This window comes from Pteropus vampyrus, unplaced genomic scaffold (genome assembly GCF_000151845.1).
Source record: "Pteropus vampyrus isolate Shadow unplaced genomic scaffold, Pvam_2.0 Scaffold135, whole genome shotgun sequence".
NCBI lineage: Eukaryota > Metazoa > Chordata > Mammalia > Chiroptera > Pteropodidae > Pteropus > Pteropus vampyrus.
The window spans coordinates 5,874,337-5,896,878 of NW_011888916.1; the positions used below are offsets into that span (position 1 = coordinate 5,874,337).

The 22,542-nt window shown below is 32.8% G+C and overlaps 1 protein-coding gene across 2 annotated transcripts in view; it reads right to left on the minus strand.

The window, feature by feature from the left end:
• The window catches only part of FAF1 (Fas associated factor 1), a 377,081-nt gene that overhangs the window by 318,444 nt on the left and 36,095 nt on the right, over window positions 1–22,542 (minus strand). For both annotated transcript variants that reach the window (XM_011367679.2, XM_023535057.1), the window contains exon 2: window positions 15,162–15,230. In XM_011367679.2, the coding sequence (XP_011365981.1) occupies window positions 15,162–15,230 (69 nt within the window). The remainder of the gene's footprint in view (window positions 1–15,161; window positions 15,231–22,542) is intronic.

Here is a 22,542-nt window from a genome sequence, read left to right on the forward strand (position 1 = left end):
AGTGAGGACACCCCAATGAATTCTGCCCCAGTCATGGGCCCAGAACATGGTTTCTCTGCAATCTTGCAGTCTTGGCCTAGTAATAATCTTTCCATGGCACTCTCAACATGGAAACCAGTGTCCATAGGTATCATGCCCAATCACCAGTACTCTGACTCCCTCTGTAAGCCCCTATACACAACCTGCTTCTGGCCAGAGGGTTCACATCAGGCTGCCACTCTTTCTGCAAGTCCCCCACCCTCCACATAAAGCCTGCCTGTGCGCAGAGGATCCCTGATTTATTGCAAGACCACTGTGCACCCATACTATTGATTGCTGATTTGCTCCCACATCTGTACACCAAAGGGTGCAAATTTCTTACCAAGTGACTACAAACCAGTTCTGGCCTGCCTAAACAGTGAACTTCTAGGCAGTGGGCTGAACTACATCTCCAACAAAGAATCTCCTCTAATCCGTCCTCCCTTGGGTACTCTCCCTCAGACCCAGGGTACAATGTAGAGTTTCCTCATATCACATATTTACTCACTTATCATAGCTAACAATTCTTTATGTTAAACTTCACCTGTTTAACCTACTGTGTAGTTTTCCATATCCTGACTGGACCTAGACTGTTACATCATCCAAAACAATACTAAAAAACAAGGGGAAAATAAAGCTAAACAAAAATCATGCCCTCATCATAACCTGCAGGAAGAGAATATTGAAACTTCAAAATAGCTGTGAATAAAAAAAGAAAAATTATCAAATCCCATTATATGAGCTCCCATGTTCCTGGTCTCATCCCACAAAGAAAGATCCAGAAATACTGAGAAGATAGAAAAGGGAAGCTAGAAAAGAATATTAAAACTGCTCTAAAACTATTGCCTAAGAGCCTAAGCCCTACCTTCTGAAAACACTAAAAATTGTATAAGCAGAGCAGAGCAAAGGAAAAGGACTTCTAAAAAGCACAAGTTAAAGGGTCAGACACGAACTTAAAGGGGCAGTCTAAGAAACATATAGCTTCTGCAGAGAAAAAAAGGAAAAAGGAAGTGAAAAGCTCCCTTTGGCAATGGAATGGTAAAGGGGAAAAGAAGCAAAATGGGAAATTATAGGTTCTTATAGGACAAAAGAGGATCATAAAGTCAAAGCACTCACTCCTCACGGGCCCTCACTCCCTCCCCGCCCCCAACACACATACCAAAACAAACCAAAAACACTAGCTAAAGCGCATGAACTTTGCTAAATTGACAGAAAAAGGCACCATTTAAAAAAATCTTGTAAATCACAGCATTACCATAAAAATGAACATACACACAAACACAAATCAACAAAAATATAAGAACTATTGCAAAAACTGAGGAAATGATTTTTTATAACTATCCACTGAGAAAAATTCCCTCCCAAAAAATAACCATGAAGCAGAAAATAACTGTAAATCGATACTGCAAACAATATATTTAGATATACTTAAATAAGCATTTGATTGAGGATTATAAAAACCTATCTTGAATCAGAGAATTCAAAAACTATGAACAATAACAACAACAAAAAAAGGCAGGATAAAAATGAAAGAATTTGATGGTGCTCAGGAAAAAAAGAAAGACAAAATTCTCTCAGAAATGAAGAATTAGAAAGTGATCAAGGGAAAATACATGCCAACAAAATTTAATGAGGGACACTGAAGAAAGGCAGGAAAACAACAGAGAATGAAAATAACATAACAAAAGAAGTAAAAAGTATCAGAGAGAAAATAGTAGATGTGGAAGAGATAAAATAATATTCATATGGTTAAGTCCCTGAAAACAAAAACAAAGCAATGGAACAGAACTAAAATTTAAACTATAAAAAATTTTTGAAAACACAAAAAGGCATGAATCCATATATTGAATAGCTCACTGGAGGCCGGCAGAAAATTAATCCAGATTGATAAACTGTGAGACATATTCTACTATAAGTAAATTTCAAATATAAAGATAAAATCCTCAAGGCCTCAGGCAAAGATCAATGGCTTACAAAGGCAAAAGAATAAGACTGACATCAGAGTTTCCAAATATAAATATAAAACAAGGCCATGATAAACAGTAGTTTTTTTCTTTCCCAAAAAATGCAATTAAAGAAAGCATGAACCAAAGATTTTTATGCAGCCAAGCTGTCCTTCAAATATCAGGGTTACAGAAAAATAATTTTTAACATACAAGAACTCAGAGAATTTTGTACCTATCAGCCTTTCTTGAGAAATCTACTAGAGAAAGAGCTTCATCCAATCGATGACCAAGAAAGCTTTAATAAAAGGACTAATGATGAGTATTTTAAAATATATATATATATATATATAAATATAAACCACTAAAACAAAGGTGAAATTCAGAGTGAAAGACTAATGGATAAATTTAAATGTTTTGGAAAACTATAAGTAATGCAATCTTTTACATAGAAGAAGGAAGAGGGAAAGAAGAAAATAGAATAAGTACATTGACTGCTATATAGGCAAAAGGTAGGCTTAAAAATACATCAAAATTGATAAATCACACAGTAAAAGGCTAAAAAGAAAATATGAGACTAAGGATATTAAAAAAACTGTAAGTATAAAAGTAACCACAAGAACAAAAATATAAGCCTTCTTATATACCAAGAAAAATAATAACTATAAATAAAGCAAAGAATACATCTCATAAAAAGCACAGCATATACAACAAAGCGTGCATAATTATAAAATATATGGCAGCATTGATCTCAAACATATCAATCATATTAGTGAATATAAATGGATAAATCCATTTAAAAGAAAAACATTTTGATTTGGCTCATGAAACAAGATTCAACTATAAACTATATATAAGAGATATGCCTAGACAAAGTAATTCAAATGAGTAAAAATAAAATAAAAATATCAGACTAATTAACAAAAAAGAGTGGGAGTAGTAGCCATCTGATATTAGACAAAGTAGAATTCAGGCCTAAAGCATTAAAGTTACAAAGGTCACTTTTTAATACTAAAAGTCACAATACACAATGAAGATATTACTCTTATAAGTATGTATGCATGAAATAACACAACAACAAACTTTATAAAGAAAAAACTATAGATTTAAAAAGAAAGGAGGTAGAAGATCTTATGGATATATATTAAACTCTACATTCTGGTAATAGACAGCACACCTTCTCTCAAAAGCCAATGACACACACACAAAAATCAATCATGTTAGGCTACAAAGAAACAATTCCTACGAAGTAGAAATGTTATAAACAATACTCTCTGAATGCAACACAATGGAACTAAAAATTACTAACAAAAATTAAAAAATAGAAAGGAACTTGCATCTGGAAACTTTAAAGCCATCTATTAAACATTTCCTGGAGAAAGAAGAAACACAAACTGAAATTACAGTAATTTAAAAAAAATGACAATGAGTCATTAGAGAACTGGAAAGAGCGTTGCTTCCAACCTTATAATGGAGAGAGAGAATGTAAGTTCATGACCTTTCTGGAGCCCAGTGGAATGTGAAGGTCACAGGGCAAACAACTGGCCTAAAATCTAAGACAGGTACATGCAGAAAGAGAGAGAGAGACAAGATGTGATCATTGGCTTACTAGGGTAAGAGTTACACTTACTAGGATGATTGACAAATTGGCGCAGACAAGCAATTTACTTGTGAGAGAGAGTTAGGCAAATACAGGGGGTTTCTCCATGAACACCACCAAGTGCTCACATAAAAAAAATTGGCAGTCCTGAGAAAGTGTCTGCCAAGGTGTGGAACAAAGAAAGAGCAGCAGCAGACACTGCAGGGACACGAAGTTCTGCAAAGACCCTTCCATCTCTCTCATAAAACAAAAGCCTTAATCTGAAGGGAGAGGGCAACACACATTGAAACTTTAGGGCACTGGTGATATCCGTGACAACCAGAAGAAGAGAAAAGGTAGGGGGGATCCTTTTCCCCTGGAAGTGGGGTAGGAAAATATGCTGGGCTCAGAATTATAGCTGGAGAGAGACAGGAGCTTTGAAAAGGCCACAAACCCAAGACCCACAGGTTTAATGCCTGCAGAAGACAAATATTATCATCAGAACAACAGAGAATAACCTCCAGTCCCCATGGCTAGGCTAGCTAGCAGAATAACAAGTAACCTGGAAGAAACGCTCCCTCTCTGAAGCACAGCTCAAAGGAAAAACCAAAAGTTGAGGGTAGAGCAAATATTTTAAAAATCTCTAGCAAACTAGTCAACACCCTAAACACAAGGTATCACACGAAGAATCTGAAATCCTTAGTATACTGCGCAAAGCCATAAAATAAATCAATCTCAAACCAAATTCAACTCAAAATTAGATCAACTCAAACACCTGTGCTAAAGTTTTCGCATAAAGAAAATTCCAGATATAAAAATATTTTATTTCCAGATATAAAAATATTTTACCTTAGTCTCTACAATCCTAAATAAAATGTCCAGCTTTCAATAAAAAATTGCAAAACATACCAAAAGGCCAGAAAAAGCACAGTTATGACAAGCAATCAGCAGAAACAGACTCAGGGAGGATACAGATATTAGAGCTGACGGGGAATTTTAAATCACAATGTTAAAGGCTGTACATGAAAAATGGACAACAATAAGACCGAATGGGTAATTTCAGCAGAGAGGTAGAAAGCTAGAAACAAAAAACACAGGAACAGAGAAGAAGAATGTCTTCAACATATTTATAGTAGAACTGACACAGTCAAGGAAAGAATCAGTGAATTTGAAGATAGGTCTATAGAAGTTGCTAAAACCTGAAATACATTAGAAAATAAGACTGGGGGTGGGGGGTTTGGCGGGGACAGAATAGAGTATCTACAAATTGCAGGACGATTGCAAACTATTTTATATATGTATAGCCAGAAACACAGATGAGAAAAAGAGCAAAACAACAAATAACCAAGAATTTTCAAAACCTACTAAAGAGAGCTGGTGGTTACACAACATGTGAATATACTAAGTACCATGGATGTGTACACTTTAAACTAGTTAACTGTACATATATGAACTTAGTATCGATAAAAAAAAAAAGAAGAAAGAAGAAAAAAGAATCTGCAAAACCAAAGATCCAAAAACACCAAGCAGGGCTACAAAAGCTACACACACACACACACACACACACACACACACACACACACACACACTCCTTCTCTCTAGCTCTCTATCTCGCTCTCTCTCTTCCCCCTACCCCCTTCCCTCTCTTAAGCAGATCATATTCAAACTGCTGAAAAACAAACACAAAGAGAAAATCCTGAAGGCAGCCAGAGAAGAAAAAGGATTACATTAAGAGTCAGAGGAACAAATACAAAAATAGCAACAGAAATCACGCAAGCTAGAAGATAACAGAGTGACATTTATACACTGCTGGAGAAAAACAAAACAAACAAACAAACAAACAAACAAACAAAAAGTCAACCCAGAACTCCATATCCTTTGAAAGTATCTTTCAAAAATGAAGAAGAAATAAAAATTTTTTCAGACAAACTGTGAGAATTTATTACCAGCAAACCTACTCTACAAGAAACAGTAAAGGAAGTTGTTCATACAGAAGGAATATACCAGACAAAAACATATTTACACAAGGAAATGAAACAAATGAAAGTGAAATAAAATTATTTCCTCCTCATATTTTATTGCTCTAAAATATAACTATCTGAAGAAAAAAAAAGCAGCAACATATTGTGTTTCTGGCACAAACAAACTAAAATACATGAGAATAATACAAAAAAATGGGTGAGAAGAACTGGAACTACAATGCTATAGGGCCATCATACTACACATAAAGCAATATATTATTTAAATATAGATTCTGATTGTTTAAAGATTATATTGTAAAACCTAAGAGAACTACTAATAAATAATTTTATAAGATATATAATAACGAATCAATAGAGGAGACAAAATTAATGGGCAAAAGTTTAATGAGAAACAGGATATTTATATAGTCTCATCTATCTCCTCCACAAGATATTTACTAAATACAAAGGGAATAATAGTAATTTTACATTAGAGAAACCTGAGAGACATCACTTTAACCACATGTCAAAGGTAACATCGCCAGTAATAGGACATATTGATATCATATACCTCCTGTTATACTGAAAAAGGCACAAAAACACATTTGTGGTACTCTTGCCAAGAATGAATTAAGCCCAGTCTATCATGAGAAAACATCAGACAAATCCAAACTCAGAAATATGCCACAAAATACCTGACCAATACTCTCCAAAAGTGTCATGGTCAAGAAACAAAGAACAACTTAGGAATTATCATATAGACCAGAGTAGGCTATGAAGACATGAAAACTAAAGGCACTGTGGACCTTAGATTAGATCTTGAACCAAAAACGTACATTAATAGAAAATCTAGTTAATCAAATAAGGTCTATAGTTTATTTAATAGTATTGTGCTAATAGTATAAAACTACTATTGCTTTATAATAGTACTATACCAAAATTACCAAGAGTACTATACCAATTGTACTGTGGTTATACAAGATGTTAAGATTAGAAGTTTGATGAAGGGTATCAAGAACTCTGCACTATTTTGCAACTCTTCTGTAAGTCTTTAACATTTTAAAATATCCTCATGTTCTAAGTCATTATACATTTTTAAAATATTCATCCTCTGAACATTAAATGAATCACTAAGAAAAAATAATCCCAAAATTCAAGCCTAGAATTTATGAGAGTGCTGTTAGACTTGCCACGTCCCTACAATACAGACCTCTGACTATAGAGACTATTAGCTTCTAATACTATACCTCAATTTTAACATTAAGAAAAAGATAATAAACTTGTTAGTTTAAAAAAAAAGTTCAAATGTCAACATGCTAGTAATAATGTGGCAATACATTAGGGTTACTGGAATAGCTTCAAAGACATCTTCTATATAGCTGCTTGCAATGGATTTATTAAAGATATCATGTAATACATTTTCCCAGCTATATCTATCAATCAAAGTTTACACTTATCCATACATTTCCTTACACACCTTAGCTGGAAGTCATTTTAATTCTTTCGACAATTATTACACATTCTCTTTAAGTGTAAGTGTAAAAGTGTGTGTGTGTGTGTGTGTGTGTGTGTGTGTGTGTGTGTGTGTGTAATGCATGTGTTGGGATGAAAGGAAGAGGAACAATGTAGCAAAGACTAAGAGTTAAAAGAATAGTACCATAATAAAGGAGGGATACAAAGCTTCAGAGACAGGTGTCCCCACTCAGAGAAGAGGTTATTAGGAAATAGAAGGGATTAGACTTCAGGTTAGCCTTAAAGCAAGATAAAATCTGGATTGTCAACAAGCACTGGGGCGGGTAAGGGGGTGGGGAGAATCCATGGGAGACCTATGAAGCAAAAATGTAGAAACACTATGGTGTGTTTGAGATTAGAAACTAATTTGGCTATATGAAGTGATACATGCTCCTGAGTTACGGAAGCTCATTCATAATGAAGAGCAGGGTTAAATGGTAGAAGGCTTTTAACATTAAGCTAAAGAAGATGGCCCAAATTCTAAAACAAAGGTATTTGAAGAATTCCATGGTTCAATTTCCTGTAACTAAAGTGGGTGTAGACAAAGTATAGTTTATCTTGGACTATCTTGGTATCTAAAGAACTATGAAACTATATTTACCACTATTTACCATGTGGAAAGATTTTAAGCTTGGCTATTAATTTTTTTTTTTAAGACATAGAGCAAATATGTGTGTTTGAGAGAAACCCATAACCCATACACAAAAGAGAAAAAAAGTACTAGATGAGCACATCAAGAATATTTTAAAAATGCTAAACAAAATATTAACAAAAATAAAACATAAGCCAAACGACAAAATCCAAAAATAGGTTACTAAAAGAGAATAAAATTGCTGAGAGCAGATCTTATACATTCTAAACTCAAAAAAATTTTTGTAACTAAAAAGAAAATGAAAATGAAAATCTTAGGAGAAATAAGTAGAAAATATAAAAATTTTATGTGAATATTTTAATTTCCATTTTACTTAAAGACAGAAGTATAGCTAAAATTTTAAAGAAATTATATTACTATTAAATAGCAAAATTCTTTAACAGTTTAAATATAAAGAATTATAAAAACAGGAACTTAAACTGCCATATTATCTTTTCTTTTCCAAGCACACAGATTTATGTCAGATTATCCTTGAAACCAGCAGGAACTGCAAGTCATCATATTTACAGGTGTGCTAAACCGCAAACTTTTGCCACAATATTTTGTTTAAACCACTCCCAGTAATAAAAATAAATTAGTTAAATAGCATAGAAAGGCAACATGCTGAATATAAAGCCATTTTAAAAATCAAGCTAATTGTAGGTTAGCATGTTTTATAAAATATCAAGACCAAACTGCATCTAATTAAATTGAACAATTTAAAAAACCATTTAAATTTTTATTTTCTTTTAAATAGTTATAAGTAGCATAAGCTACTACTTCTTTCAAAATTAGCATAAAGCCTTTAGCTTGGTCTCACAGCAGTGAGCTGACTCCTTACAATTTCATTTAAATAGTTTAATGTGCTCTAAAATATAGGTTAGATAAGTAGTACCAGAAATCAAAAACAATAAATATTAGCCACATTTTCAAATTTCATTTAACAACGGACACACAGTATACTGCTAAGTGATTAAGACCCACATTGTTACTAAGTCTTAAAGCTTCTGAACCTTGATCCATAGGTTTTTATAAAAGAAGAGATATTTAGTTCATGCAAAAAAGTGATTCTAGAATATATTTCAAGAAAAAATAACATAATGCATGGCGCAAAATCAAAAAAAAAAAAAAAAAGGCAGAAAGTCAGGTCACATTCAAACTGCTGAAAAACAAACACAAAGAGAAAATCTTGAAAGCAGCCAGACCGAAAGTCAAGTCGCAGTCAAGGGGAAAAATGACCTCAAATGGTTCTGATGAGATAATGTAAACTGCTGCGAGTTAAGTAAAATGAGAATTTCATGTTTGTAAAAACTTAAGTTTTCCTTTGAATACTTAGATTAGATTCAATGTGATAGAAAATAATTTTTTTATACCCACTTAACTACACTTTAAAAAGCAGTAGTCTTTTATCACACTGTTTTCTCCTGAGAGGCAGAACTGATGAAAAATTTCAAATAAGTTGGATTATATGATGAATTTTATGGCAGAATGGCACAACTAGAAGTAAACAGAAGGGGAGAAAAAGAGTATTATAAGATATTTAGAAAAAAATTGTACATGAAAAGATACGTTTGTGAAAAATATTTCTCAAAAAGCTACAACAGGTAGTGACCATCTCAATTTTATTAGTGAGATAATGAAATGAATCCAATCCTATTCTTTGGGTATCTGATTATCCTACCTCTTTCCTCAAACCTTATGTTTGCCAGATAAGGAACAGTAATAGCACTAAAAGTCAGAAGTCTAAACAGCAAAGACTTTTCAAATATCAAGTGATGAAGATGAAAAATAAACTTGAAAATAAGTGTATTATTAAAATCAGTCAAATAAGCATTTATTAAGCAACTACCATGTAGCAAGACAAAATTAATAAGAAACAATTCCTTTTCTCTAGAATTTTAGATTATATTTAAAAACAAAGCATACACATATTTAAAGTACAGTACCACTAAGTAACTAGAACAAAAGCTCTTTCATTTGAATATTAGTTGTGAGTGGTAGAAAGAAAAATACAGAAGTTCGAAGAAGAATAGCACACTGAGTACAGAAAATCTAATAACCTGAAGCTATGATTTTAAAACTATGAAAATTTTTTGTAACTGACAGATCTGGGTTCAAAATCAGTTTTTACCCCTCATCAGCCATGTGAGCATAGATAGTTTATTTAACGTCACTGGTCCTCAGTTTCTCATCTATAAAATAAAGATAATGCCTATCTATCCACTTTTTGGGACTGCTGTGAAGACTAAATGAAGTAATGTAAGTAAATCATTTGTCATGATATCTAGCACAAAGTAGACCCTCAGTAAAAGGAGAGACAGGAGAGGTGGAATGGTGGTCAAATTACAAACTGAGAAATTGAAAAATTCTGTAGAATAATAGGCTTATAGTCCCTTAAAAACAAAGGATACAAAGAAGGTTATATCAAAGGAGGAGAAATTGATATGATGAGATATTCCTTCACAGTAACTTCTCTTTTGTCATAGCAAGGATCAGTGCAAATATAAGCCAGTGTCTAATGGCCATTGATGAAGGGCAGTGTTCAATGCTTGGCTGCTTTCTGAGGATGACAGAGACTCATTATGTCACTGGTTAAACTAGTTCATTCATAAAACTGCAGGTGTTCATAACACTGTATAAAGTAGAAACGCAGTGCACATTCGAGGAACTCTACAGCCACAGCCACAGCCACATCCTGAGTAGGGTAGTGGAAGAAACTGTTTTAAGAAATTTTAGGATGATCATTAAGATACATTTCTTCAAAAATGAAAATTGATGGAATGAAAATATCTTAAAACATCTCAATGCATCTTAAAATGAGACCGATTATGTGCATGATAATTTTCCTTGGGTACGACACTTCTGTGTTTACGATTATATTATAAGCTTCTATTAATATAATATTATCTTAAAAGACTAGAAATTCAGTAATGATTCAATAATAGGCTGATTTGTTTCATTTTTGCCTTAAGTTGGAACATGTAGTTAAAGATAAATACAAGTCCTCTGAATAGAGTCTTTCTTCAACAAAACAGCTATGTCAGCAGAAGCAGCAAACTGAGTGCAAAGTTCAAAAATCATTTCCTAAGAGCACAGAGTACTTAAAATGTAATACGGCTAGGTTAATGTTTACTTTTACTTTATTTCCCTTAGCATCAGGTTACCAAGTATATGTCAAATATCTTTTCCTGGATCTAGAGTTTATTGGAAATTTTAATTTATTGAAGGAGTTTCATGTATACAGACCTCTGTGAAACAACTGGCATAGCACCTTGTCCTGCCATTATCTACATCATAAAGTTGTTAAAAGGGTTATATAAAAAACGGTATATGTACAAATGTTTCAAACTTATAAAGTTCTATTTAAATGTTTGCTTTTACTCCTATACAAAATAGACTACTTTTTATAAAATCTTAAGCGAAATTAGGACATAAACAGATTCTTCATAAATATTTCATGTATAATCTTGAGTATAATCTGGTCCAAACTCCTTATTTTATATGAAGAAGTTGAGAAGTTCAGAAGGAAGTAACTTGACCTAGGCCATACTCAATAAAATAATGATGAGAGGTTTGAAAAGCCAGGGCTCCTGATTCAAGATTAATGCAAAAGGTTTACCACTATAGTTAGCTGCCTCACATTTTGATTATTCAAAATTAATACTAACCATATAAATCTCTATTCTCCACTGACCCAAATTCTTCTACACTAAAAACAGAAAATGAGCAGTGGGTCAATTCTGGAGCCCAGATTACAATTTATAGTAATCACATGTCATGCTCCATGTAAGAAGGCAATCCTCTGGTAAAAGTTCTAATTCATTATTCGTAATTCTTCCTTATGTATTCCTTTCTGGATATAAACTGATAATACTCTTCTGCAAGGAAGGAATCAACTGTAATGACGATCTTAACTGTAAGTGCAGGACAATGTAAAAAATGAAAGTCTGAGGTAGATGGAGGGTTACTACAAGCTTCATGTCAAATAAAACTGTAGTGAGATGCTTCCCAATAGTATTAAAGTTCATGTTATTTTGTTTTCAGATTTTTAGCATACATAAGCCAACTTACAGCTGCCTCGAAATTAGTAGAAATAACTGTAGGGGTACTTAAAACACAGTGTTTGGAAGCACTGCTTTGTGGAAAGCTACATAATGAAAATAATGTGCAGAATCAGGGAAAGTGACTAATAACTAAAATTCCTGGGACTGGGCTGTATTTTCATATAGAATACTTTTTATCTGTGTGTCTGTATCTATAAAATAGCTAAAATACTTGCAATAATTTTTTCAGGAGGTTACTCCCATTTCTGAGTATAATATACATATATAAACTACATATCGATTTTTCAGTACACTTCTCAAAGTCAGACACCGCATACCATTACCTTTTTTTAAGTCCCCACTGTATCTAGGATGAATTATACTATAAGCACTCAGTACTGACACAATGATTTTTTTGTTATTGAATTTTCTTAAATTCATCATAATTTTAGATTGTGGTGCTTATCTCACATTCCTCTAAACTTCTGCAGCAAAATATGCACAAAAACACTGGAGGAGAGATCTAACTGATATGTACAGGGAATTTAAAATACAGATATGCCCTAGGTTAAAATTCAAATTACACGAACTGTTCCATAAGGTCTATAAAATACAGAGCAGTGCAAATCATGATTTAGAAACAAAGTGTAATAATGTACAAGCAAAATATAGAAAATACCTTGTAAAAAGTTCCATGAGCCTAATGAAAAGTTTGAACTAGTAATGAGTTATTCAAAATCTTTGTTTCATTTTTTAAAAACCACAATGTAATATGAGTGTAGTAAAAAAATAATAATTAAAAAAAGAACAGGAGAAATGAGAAAATTTATAGAGCAAGATAGTTACACCGCACAGCAAATCTTCACTGTAGATGAAAGTGGATTACTTGTGGAGAAAAGCCTGACTGTACATATATTTCAAAAGAAAGCCACAGTTTTAAGGCTGTGAAAGATAGCCTGATACTTTTTCTTGGATCCAACACACTGTAAGATCTCATTTCTCCAGAAAGATAACACCAGTGTTTTTAATGCAAGTGCTATTACAGTATTTTCCAAAATCAATTAACTCAGAAATATTTGGAAAACACTTGTACCATTCAATTATTTAACATTATCTGGGAAAATTCTTTTTGTAATACCCATAGATTGGATTGAGAAAATATCACAAACCAACAAATGTTTTAACGCTCAAACCTAACATACATGTCCCAATAGGAAACAGATAAAGAACGTATATCCATTTCCCCCTAAATGGTAATTCTCACATCAAAGACTTGTAGTCCATTACTCCCAGTCCATAGCCTCCCTTTACTTTATCCCATATCCCTCTCAACAGCACCATGCAAGAATGGCTTGGTGACATTTTTAATCTCATCCAGTATTTTACATCAGGCTCTCCAAAAAACACCCTAAAAATATACAAACTAAATAAAGCAATGCCCTTGCTACAAAAGAATCCTCAGGACAAGAAATGTGGGAACATTACTCCAAATTAATTGCTGTCCCTTCCCCAGTCCTCTGAATAGAAATCATGGACATGTCACCTATACAGTGCTTTTTTAAGAGTATAGTACAGTGGTAAAATCATGGATCTGGAGTCATGCCATACAAATATTTGTAAATTTTGACAAGTGCCAGAAAAAAATTGAAGAAGGACTGGTTTAATAAAATAGGCAACCTCAAAATGTATCTAGTTGGTAGAAATTTAAATTAGAGCAACCATCCTGGGAGGCATATAACTATAAATATCTAAAAACCGAGAAGTATGTATACTTGGCCCAGATATTCAATTATGAATTGAATTTATTCAATATCTTCTAAAAAATAATAGGTTAAGTATGCAGGGCGTATATATAAGAGAATGTTTTCCACCGTAATGTATATAATAGAAAATATTGCAAAATTCCTAAATGTCTTCTGATTGGTAAAATTTTTATGCTACAACCACACCATGAAATAACATGTAAACATTAACAAACATTAAAAAGAATGATGAACGGTCACATTTATTTGGACAGAAAAACATTCATGAAAGGTTGTTATGAAAAACTGCAGATTACAGAAGAATAGAAATAGAACAATCTCATTTGCATTTAAAAAATTTAATCATATAATTAAGAGAAAACACCCTGGAATAATATACCAAAAATGTTAAACAATTACTATCTCTAAATGATGGGATTAAAGGTGAATATTACTTCTTCTTTATAAATTTCTATATCTTCTCATTTCATTACAATGAGCATTGGTACTTCTACAAACTGAACATAAATGCTGTTTCTATTTTGAGTAACAAAATTAACAGTAGTAAATCTACACAAAGTACAGAGATAATTGATAGTTGATTATGTAAGTCCATGTATGGACTTGACTACACCTCCTTATCTAATCTCAGCTAAGTACACACTGCAAGTTTTGACTTTCGAAAATCAGCACTTCTAAATTACAATTTAGACTTTTTTAGGACTTCGAAGGCAATGAGGGATATCTGTGCCATCCCAATACAACCAATACTGCTCTGACACTGTTGTACATTTTTAGTTTGTTTTGCAATTGTAAAGAAATTACAATTTTGTGAATGTGTAGCACTGTGCTGGGTCTCGCCTTTCGAGTTCCTGCCATCTCCCCCAACCAAAAAAACCACTTTTATAATAAACTGCCTGAAGTTCATAAGGAAAACCACAACAGAATGCCACTTCTTTAACAGCTTTAGAAAGATGTAATCATCAGTGAAGGCCCCAGGAAGTGAGGGGGAAACATCAATAAAGTTATATTCAGACAAGTTTGACTTTTCTCTCCTTCCAAGCATCTCCATGATACTAAAGGGAAGATGAACCTTAATACACAATAAGAGAAGAGAATTTTTAAAACTATTCAAATTATATAAGATTTATAATTTAATACTTAACTATGAACTTCATATTAAAAATATAACATTTAGATTTTATTCATTCAGATTAGATGGGTATGGATGGTATGCTGAACCATCCATAACAAATGTTAAGATATTCAAGAATTCATATAATTTGATTACTAGTCAGAAAAAGTACTTGAAATATATCAGACAAAGACAAATATTGTATGATCTCACTTACATAAAGAATCTAAAAAGAAAACCAAACTCATAAAAACAGAGTTGACTGGTGGTTGCCAGAAGCAGGGGGAAAATGGATGAAGGTGGTCAAAGGATACATACCTCCAGTTATAAATTCTGGGGATATAATGTACAACGTAGTAGTGATACGTAATGATACTGTATTGTATACTTGAAAACTGCTAAGAAAATAAATTTAAATGTTCTCACACACATAGAAAAGTAACTATATGAGGTGATGAATGTATTAACTAATCTCATTATAATCATTTCACAATATATATGTATATCAAACCACCATGTTGTACACCTTAAAGTTACATTATGTTATATGTCAATTATAGCTCAATAAAGCTGGAATTTTTTTTAAAAAGTACTTACCACTAAGTCCCAATTATTCTGTTCAAGCAATGTAATAGCTTCATCAATGTTTTCAATGCCAGTACATGCCTGGAAACAAAGTAAATAAGAATTTTAGATATAATTTTGGAAATGGGGAGGTTAATGAATCTTAAAAAGGTAAATAGCATAATGTTTAATTTAGATTTGAGTAGATATATGAGTAAAGTCAAAACACTAAATCCTGGCACTTCTGAGCATTTTATACATATAGTTTGAAAACTGCTAATTACAAAGTAAATTTACATTACACTGAAATGAAAGGCAATAAAATAAAGAATAGAAAGTATGTTTAAATGTTGAGCTTTGGACCCCAAAATGATCTCTAGATCTTGAACTGCCCAGAACAACTTTTATTAAAAAGTTTCTGATGGACAACCATATGTAAAAAAATGAATATACCTACCTTGTACCTTATACAAAATAATAATCCATACCTTGCACCTTACATGCAAATGAACTCAAAATAAATAACAAAACTAAAGTAAAATCTAAAATTATAAAACTTCTAGATCTCTGCTGTCTAATACGGTAGCCACTAGACATATGTGGCTCGTGAACCCTTGAAATATGTCTCAACTGAGTTAAAATGTACTATGTTAAATACACACCAGGCTAGAACTTAGTACAAAAATAAAAATGTAAAGTATTTCATTGATAATTTTTCTATTTAATACATGTTAAAATGACATTTTGAATATATTGGCTTAAATAAAACTAACTTAATTTCATCTGTTTCTTTTTACTTTTTTAATGTGGATACTAAAAAATTTTATTTACATATATGACTTTCATTCTATTTCTGGTGCTATTCTAGAAGAAAAGATAAGAGAAAATCTTCATAACCTCTACCTACAACAGCAAAAGTACAATCCAAAACATTGATAAAATGGATATTAAAATTAAGAACTGTTCTTTGGAAGACACTGTTAAGAGAATGAAAAGGCAAGACACAGACTAGGGGAAAATACCTGCAAAATTCATCTAACAGAGGACTAACCAGAATATAAGAATTCTCAGAACTCAATTTAAACAAATTATAAATAGCAAAAGACTTTACCAAAGTAGATATACAGATGAGAATAAGAACATGAAAAATGCTCAACATCATTAGTCATTAGAGAAATGCAAAACAAGCACAGAGAGATAACGCTTCCATCCACGAGAATGGCTAAAATCCAAAGTACTGACAATATCAAGTGATGGTAAGGATGAAGAAAAAATTAGCAACTTTCATACAATGCTGGTGAGGCTGCAAAATGATGCAGCCACTTTGGAAAACATGTTAGCAGTTTCTAAGAAAGTTATGATACAGCAGTCTCGCTCCCAGGTACTTATCCAAAGGAAATGAAAACTTAACGTTCATATGAAAATCATACATAAATGTTTATAACAGCTGTATTCATAATCACTGAAAACATAAGACACTCCAAATGTCCTTGATCTATACAGTCATATGATAGATTTTGTGTACAGTCACACAAAACAGTGTGGATAAATCTCAAATGCATCATGTTAAATGAAAGCCAGACTAAAGAGGCTACATACTGTATGATTCCATTTATATGACATTTTAGAAAAGGCAAAGTTATAAGAACAGAGAACATATTAATGATTACCAGGGGGTTGAAGTGGGAAAACAGGCTGACTACAAGCACCAAGGGGGAAATCTGAGGGTAAGGAAACAGTTTGAATCCTGAATACCAATATTAAAAAAAAAAAAAAAAGGAACAATGGTAAACAAGACAACATTAAAAAATGTAATCTTCAATTTAAGCTAAATGAAAAGACAGGAATAATCCAAAGGTCCCAATGTACTAATAAAAGCTGCTAAGAACAGTTAAGACAGGGTAGAAGTTGCACAGGGTAGATAAACTACAGGGAGTACAGAATGAGCCCAACAGCAGCAAATATCAGAAAGAGTAAGCAAAAGCACACTTCCTCAATGACATCACCTTTTTTCCCCTCCAAAAAAAGGTGGAGGAGGTAATTTCAAGAGCCCATGCCTCCACAGAAACACCAAAAAAACTGAGCCAAAACTGTCAGAATCAAATTTGTCAAAACTCTGGGAAAGATAAAACTAGTGGCTCCTTTTTAGACTCAACACGAGCCAGAATTGAAGGCTAAGACAGTGTTGTAAACAGCCTGGTTAAGCATTAGAGCACCTCAAGACAAAGCAAGTCTGCAAAAACTGGAAAAGGATTTTCTTTATTCTCTTCATTTTTCTCTCCTTTCTTTTCCGTCTTATTTTTTATTCTAGGTATTGAAGAAAATCTTTCTCATAACACTAGCAAGCCACAGCTAAAGAAAAAGAAATTTCAGAAACTCATATACTAAATGCTTGTGTTCCCTCTCCAAAATTAATATGCTGAAGCCCTAAGCTCCAGTGTGATGGTAGTTGAAGATAGAGCTATTGGTAGGTAATTAGGTTTAGACAAGGTCATGAAGAGGGGCCCTCGTAATGGGATTAGTGCCCCTTATACACACAAACTACCAAAACTGACTTAAGAAGAAACATAAAATCCAAATTAATTTATAACAAGAGATTGATTGCATCAGTAATCAAAAGCCTCCCAAAAAGAAAAGCCAAGGGCCAAATGGTTTCACTGTTGAATTCTACCGATCATTTAAAGAAGAATTAATACCGATCCTCCATAACTCTTTCAAAAAACTGAAGAGGAAACACTTCCTAAGTCATTTTGAGGCCAGCATCACCCTACTAACAAAATCAGATAAAAAGAACAAAAGAAAACTACAGACCAATATCGAATGTGGATATAGTTGCATATATCCTCAAAATACTAATAAACTGGAATCAGCTACATATTAAAAGTATATACCCCATGAGGAAGTGGGATTTATTCCAGGATTGCCAAGGTGGTCCAACATAGTGAAATCATTTCACCACATTCTTAGACTGAAGGGGAAAAAAACGTCAGTTCAGATGATACAGAAAAGGTATTTGAAAAATCCAACAGCCTTTTATGATAAAACATGCTTAACTTATGAATAAAAGGAAACTTCTTCAGCATGATAAAAGACATGAAAAACTCAAAATGAAAATACTCAATGATGAAAGACTAAAAGCCTCTGCCCTAAGATCAGCAACGAGAAAGCCCACTTTTTTGCCAGTTCTAATCCATTATATTAGAAATTCTAGCCAGATTAGGCAATAGGAATTTTTCAGCTCCATTAAAATCAGGTCTTCCCTTGAATCTACGTCACTAGACTCGAATTCTTTTAAGACCCCCGAATAAACTTTTAATTTGTTTTACAGCCTCAGATCTTTATTGGTCAACATATATGTACCTATAATAGAGTATAATTTATAAATTATGCACAGTAATTAATAACTATAATTAATAATAATATAGGATTATAATAATATACTGTTAATAAAAGTGATATAAATGGTTTGGGGCCCATTATTAAGTAAAATAAAGGTTACTTGAACACAAGCACTGCGATACTGTGACAGTCAATCCAATAACCAAGAAGGCTACTAAGTGCCTAATGGGCAGGTAGTGTATATAGTGTGAATACACTGGACAAAAAAATAATGTATATCCTGGGTGGGACAGAGTGGGACAATGCAAGATTTCATCACGCTACTCAGAACGATGTGCAATTTAAAACTTATGAATTGTTTATTTATGAAATTTCCCATTTAATATTTTCAGACGATGGTTGACTATAAGTAACTGAAACCACAGAAAGTGAAACTATGGAAAGCAAAACCACGAATAAGGAGGGAACTACGGTATATGTTCCTTCTAGTTCAGAGCCTGGTTCTCAGGAAGCAAGATTGCTTTAATATTCAAATCATTTCTCCAACCTTGGATTAATTCCGGTGTCCTTACTCTTTCTCCGAACCACATTGCCTCTTAGTAAGAACACTTATAAACTAACTTTCAAAAAAAAAAAAAACCAAAATATAAAAACCTTAACTAGCAAGTTTCATACATTGCTGGTGAAATTCTAAAATGGTAAAACACTTTGAATAACTGTTGGGCATTTTCTTAAGTAGTTAATTAATACATTATTTTATGACCCAGCAATTCCACTCCTAAGTGTTTACTCAAGAGAAATAACAATCTTCATAAAATGAAATATCCACAAAAAGATCTGTACAAGAATGTTAATATCAGCTTAATCCAAAATTATCACTAGTAACTAACAACCCAAGTATCTATCAATAAATTAGTAGATAAATGAATTATGATATATTTGTGCCATGGAATATGCACAATAGTAAAAAGGAATAAATTTCTGATACAAGCACCAACATGGATAAATCTCAAAAACTTTATGTTGAACACAAGTAGGAAATACAAAAAAAGATATGCCATATGATTCTACATGGATGATATTCAAACCTAGGAAAAATTAATCTATGGTGATAAAAAAATATTTGCTTCTGTAGGTGAGAAAACTGACAGGAAAGGGACATGAGGAGACTTTTTTAGGGTGATAGGAGAGTTCTATATCTTAATTAAAGTTACGGTTTCATGAGTAGTCTTTTGTTGGAATTTATCAAACTGTACTCTTAAGATTTGTGCATTTTCTTTTATAAAAGTATGCCTCAACAACAACAACAAAAAAGCATTACAGGAAAAAACTTAATGAGTGATAGGTCTCCCTAATCCTATTTCACTTCATGCCTTCATATAGTCATTCAATAAATATTTACTGAGCACCAACTATGTTCTAGGTACTGTTCTAGGTGCTGGGGATACAGTGAATAAAAATATAGGAAACACAGCTTTCATACATGAATTGCAAAGAGAAGATACAGACAATAAACAGGATAGTTAAATACACATGTGAGTTTAAGATAATGACAAATTGAGAATTAAAGCAGGGAAGGGGGATATGAAACATTGGGAAGGGATTGAAATTTCTGATAGGTTGGCCAGAAAAAACCACACTTAATACTTTGGAGCTATATCTATGACTTGACTCTGTAAATGGAATACGATTGGATGTGAAATTATGACAATTCTGAGCCTAGGCCTTTAGAGGTATCACGAGTTTCTGCTTGTCCACTTACATTTGTGTCATCATCACAGATGTGAAACCAGGTAATTTCTGGGTTATCTACTCAGGTAATTTCTGGGTTATCTACTCAGAATGACTATACATGGAACATATCTGAGCTCAACCTGCTCGGGAGCCAAGTTGAACTAGTTCTGTAAGCAGAGCCACCCACCCAAACAGCCTAGATCAGTCAACTGAGAGCAAAGGCCTAAATAAGAGTAAACTGTTGTTTTAAGCCACTGAGTTATAGGGTGGTTTGCTGCTCAGCATTACTGTGGAGTGAAATACTACGTCTGGGGTTTACATTTTAAAAAATAGTCTAGCAATACTAAACAATTATAAAAGGAATGAACAATTGGTCTATATATTACAACAAAGAGACCTCCAGAATATATCTTTGAGAAAAAAAAATAAAGTTGTAGAAGTTTATGTACTATGCTATCATTTATTCAAGATTGATAAGAATATGAAACTATAAACATACTCGCTTACATTTCTTTACAATGGGAAAATAAAGGATAATTTGTTCGATGTTAAAAAAAGAAAAGGAATAGGCAAACGGGAAAAGAAAAGAAGCTAGACTGCTTTAAGTATACTCTGACTTATAGATTTCACTTTGTAATAATGTAAATATTTTTACAGTATTATCCAACAACAAAAAATGTTTTAAGTATTCTCAAAAATAGAGTAACAATGACAAGATTTACTCCCCTGTCTGAAACATATTTAAAAATCAGACAGAACATGTGAAAAAGAGTTCCAGTCAACTCAGTCATCCAACTAAATTAAACCTTGGCGGTAATTTCTGGTAATCTAGGTCCTTCTCCCTACTACTCTCCAATGAAAGCTGGGCATTTATGAGACTATATTATAATTATTTGTTTAAAAGTCTCTCTTCTGTCTCCTGTCTTAAATTCTGATATCCTGAAATATAAGAACTATGCTTTAGTCTTCTTTTCATTCCAAGTGCACAAATAATATTTGCTCATAACTAATGCATTTTCAAATTACCCCCACGTTTTACTCAAGTATTTTGCTACATTTAAAGTGCCTTTAATGAATTTTCTACTACTCAAGACACCTCATTCTGTAAAACCTTCCCTAGCCTCTAATCCATGAAAAAATTACTTACCTGTATCTTCTTAGGACACTGTATGTGTGTATATCTCAAAGTTCCTGAGATATATACACGTATATTATAATAATTAGTAAGCTATATCCTAATCATCTGCATAATATTGTCTCTTCAAAGACGATGGTATCTTGTTCATTTTTGTAGCTCATCACCTATAACTATGTCTAGTATAACTGGTGGTAATAAATGCCTTTCAGAGGAATTAAATAATGCATCTTTAGCAAATGCACAAATTAAAGCATTGTGTATGCACTAGCAAAAATTCTGGTTTTATAACAAAAAAAATGTTGGAACATTTGGATATCTAATAGAAATTGCAATAAAGAGACAACTATAGTTGTAAAGGGGGATTTAATTTAAAGGGAGGAGAAAACTAGAATATGGAAGGACTCCATTTGCTAACCAAACATGTTATACGGTAATATACTTCTGGTTACAAATCCAGTAGTAACAAAAGATGCTCACTATCACAAAGTTTAATTCTTCCTGACTTCCTAGAACAAGGACTTACTAAGAAACAGTCTCCACTCCACTCTCTACAGTCTCTTACTTTGCTTGGTTTCCAGCTTACTCTCTCAAAAATTTGTAGATATAGGCTACTTCCTTCAAGTTCCTCCTCTGAAACCTCACAAAACTAGCTGTGTAAATAAAAACTTTAAAAATTGTTTAATTTTTTGAGGAAGTCCTCAAAAAATTAAGCATAAAATTATCACATGATCCAGCAATTCTAAATCTGGATGTATATCCAAAGAATTGAAAGCATGGACTTGAACAGATCTTTGCATACTCATGTCCATACCAGCATTATTTACAATAGCCAAAACATAAGAACAACCTGAGTATCCACTGATGGATGAATGAATAAACAAAATGGGATATATACATACAATGGAATATCAGTCTTAAAAAGAAAGTTCTAACACATGCCATAACATGAATGAACTCTGAAGACATAATGTTAAGTAAAATAAGCCAGACACAAAAGGTCAAATATTGTATGATTCCACTTACATGAGGTACCTGGAGTAGTCAAATTTATAGAGACAGAGAATAGAGAATGGTTGTTGCCAGGAGCTGGGAGGATGGAGAATGCAAAGTCAGTGTTTAATGGGTAGAGTTGCAGTTTGCGAAGATAAAAAAGTTCTGGAGATGGGCTGTTGTATGGTTATACATTAAGCAATGTTAATGACT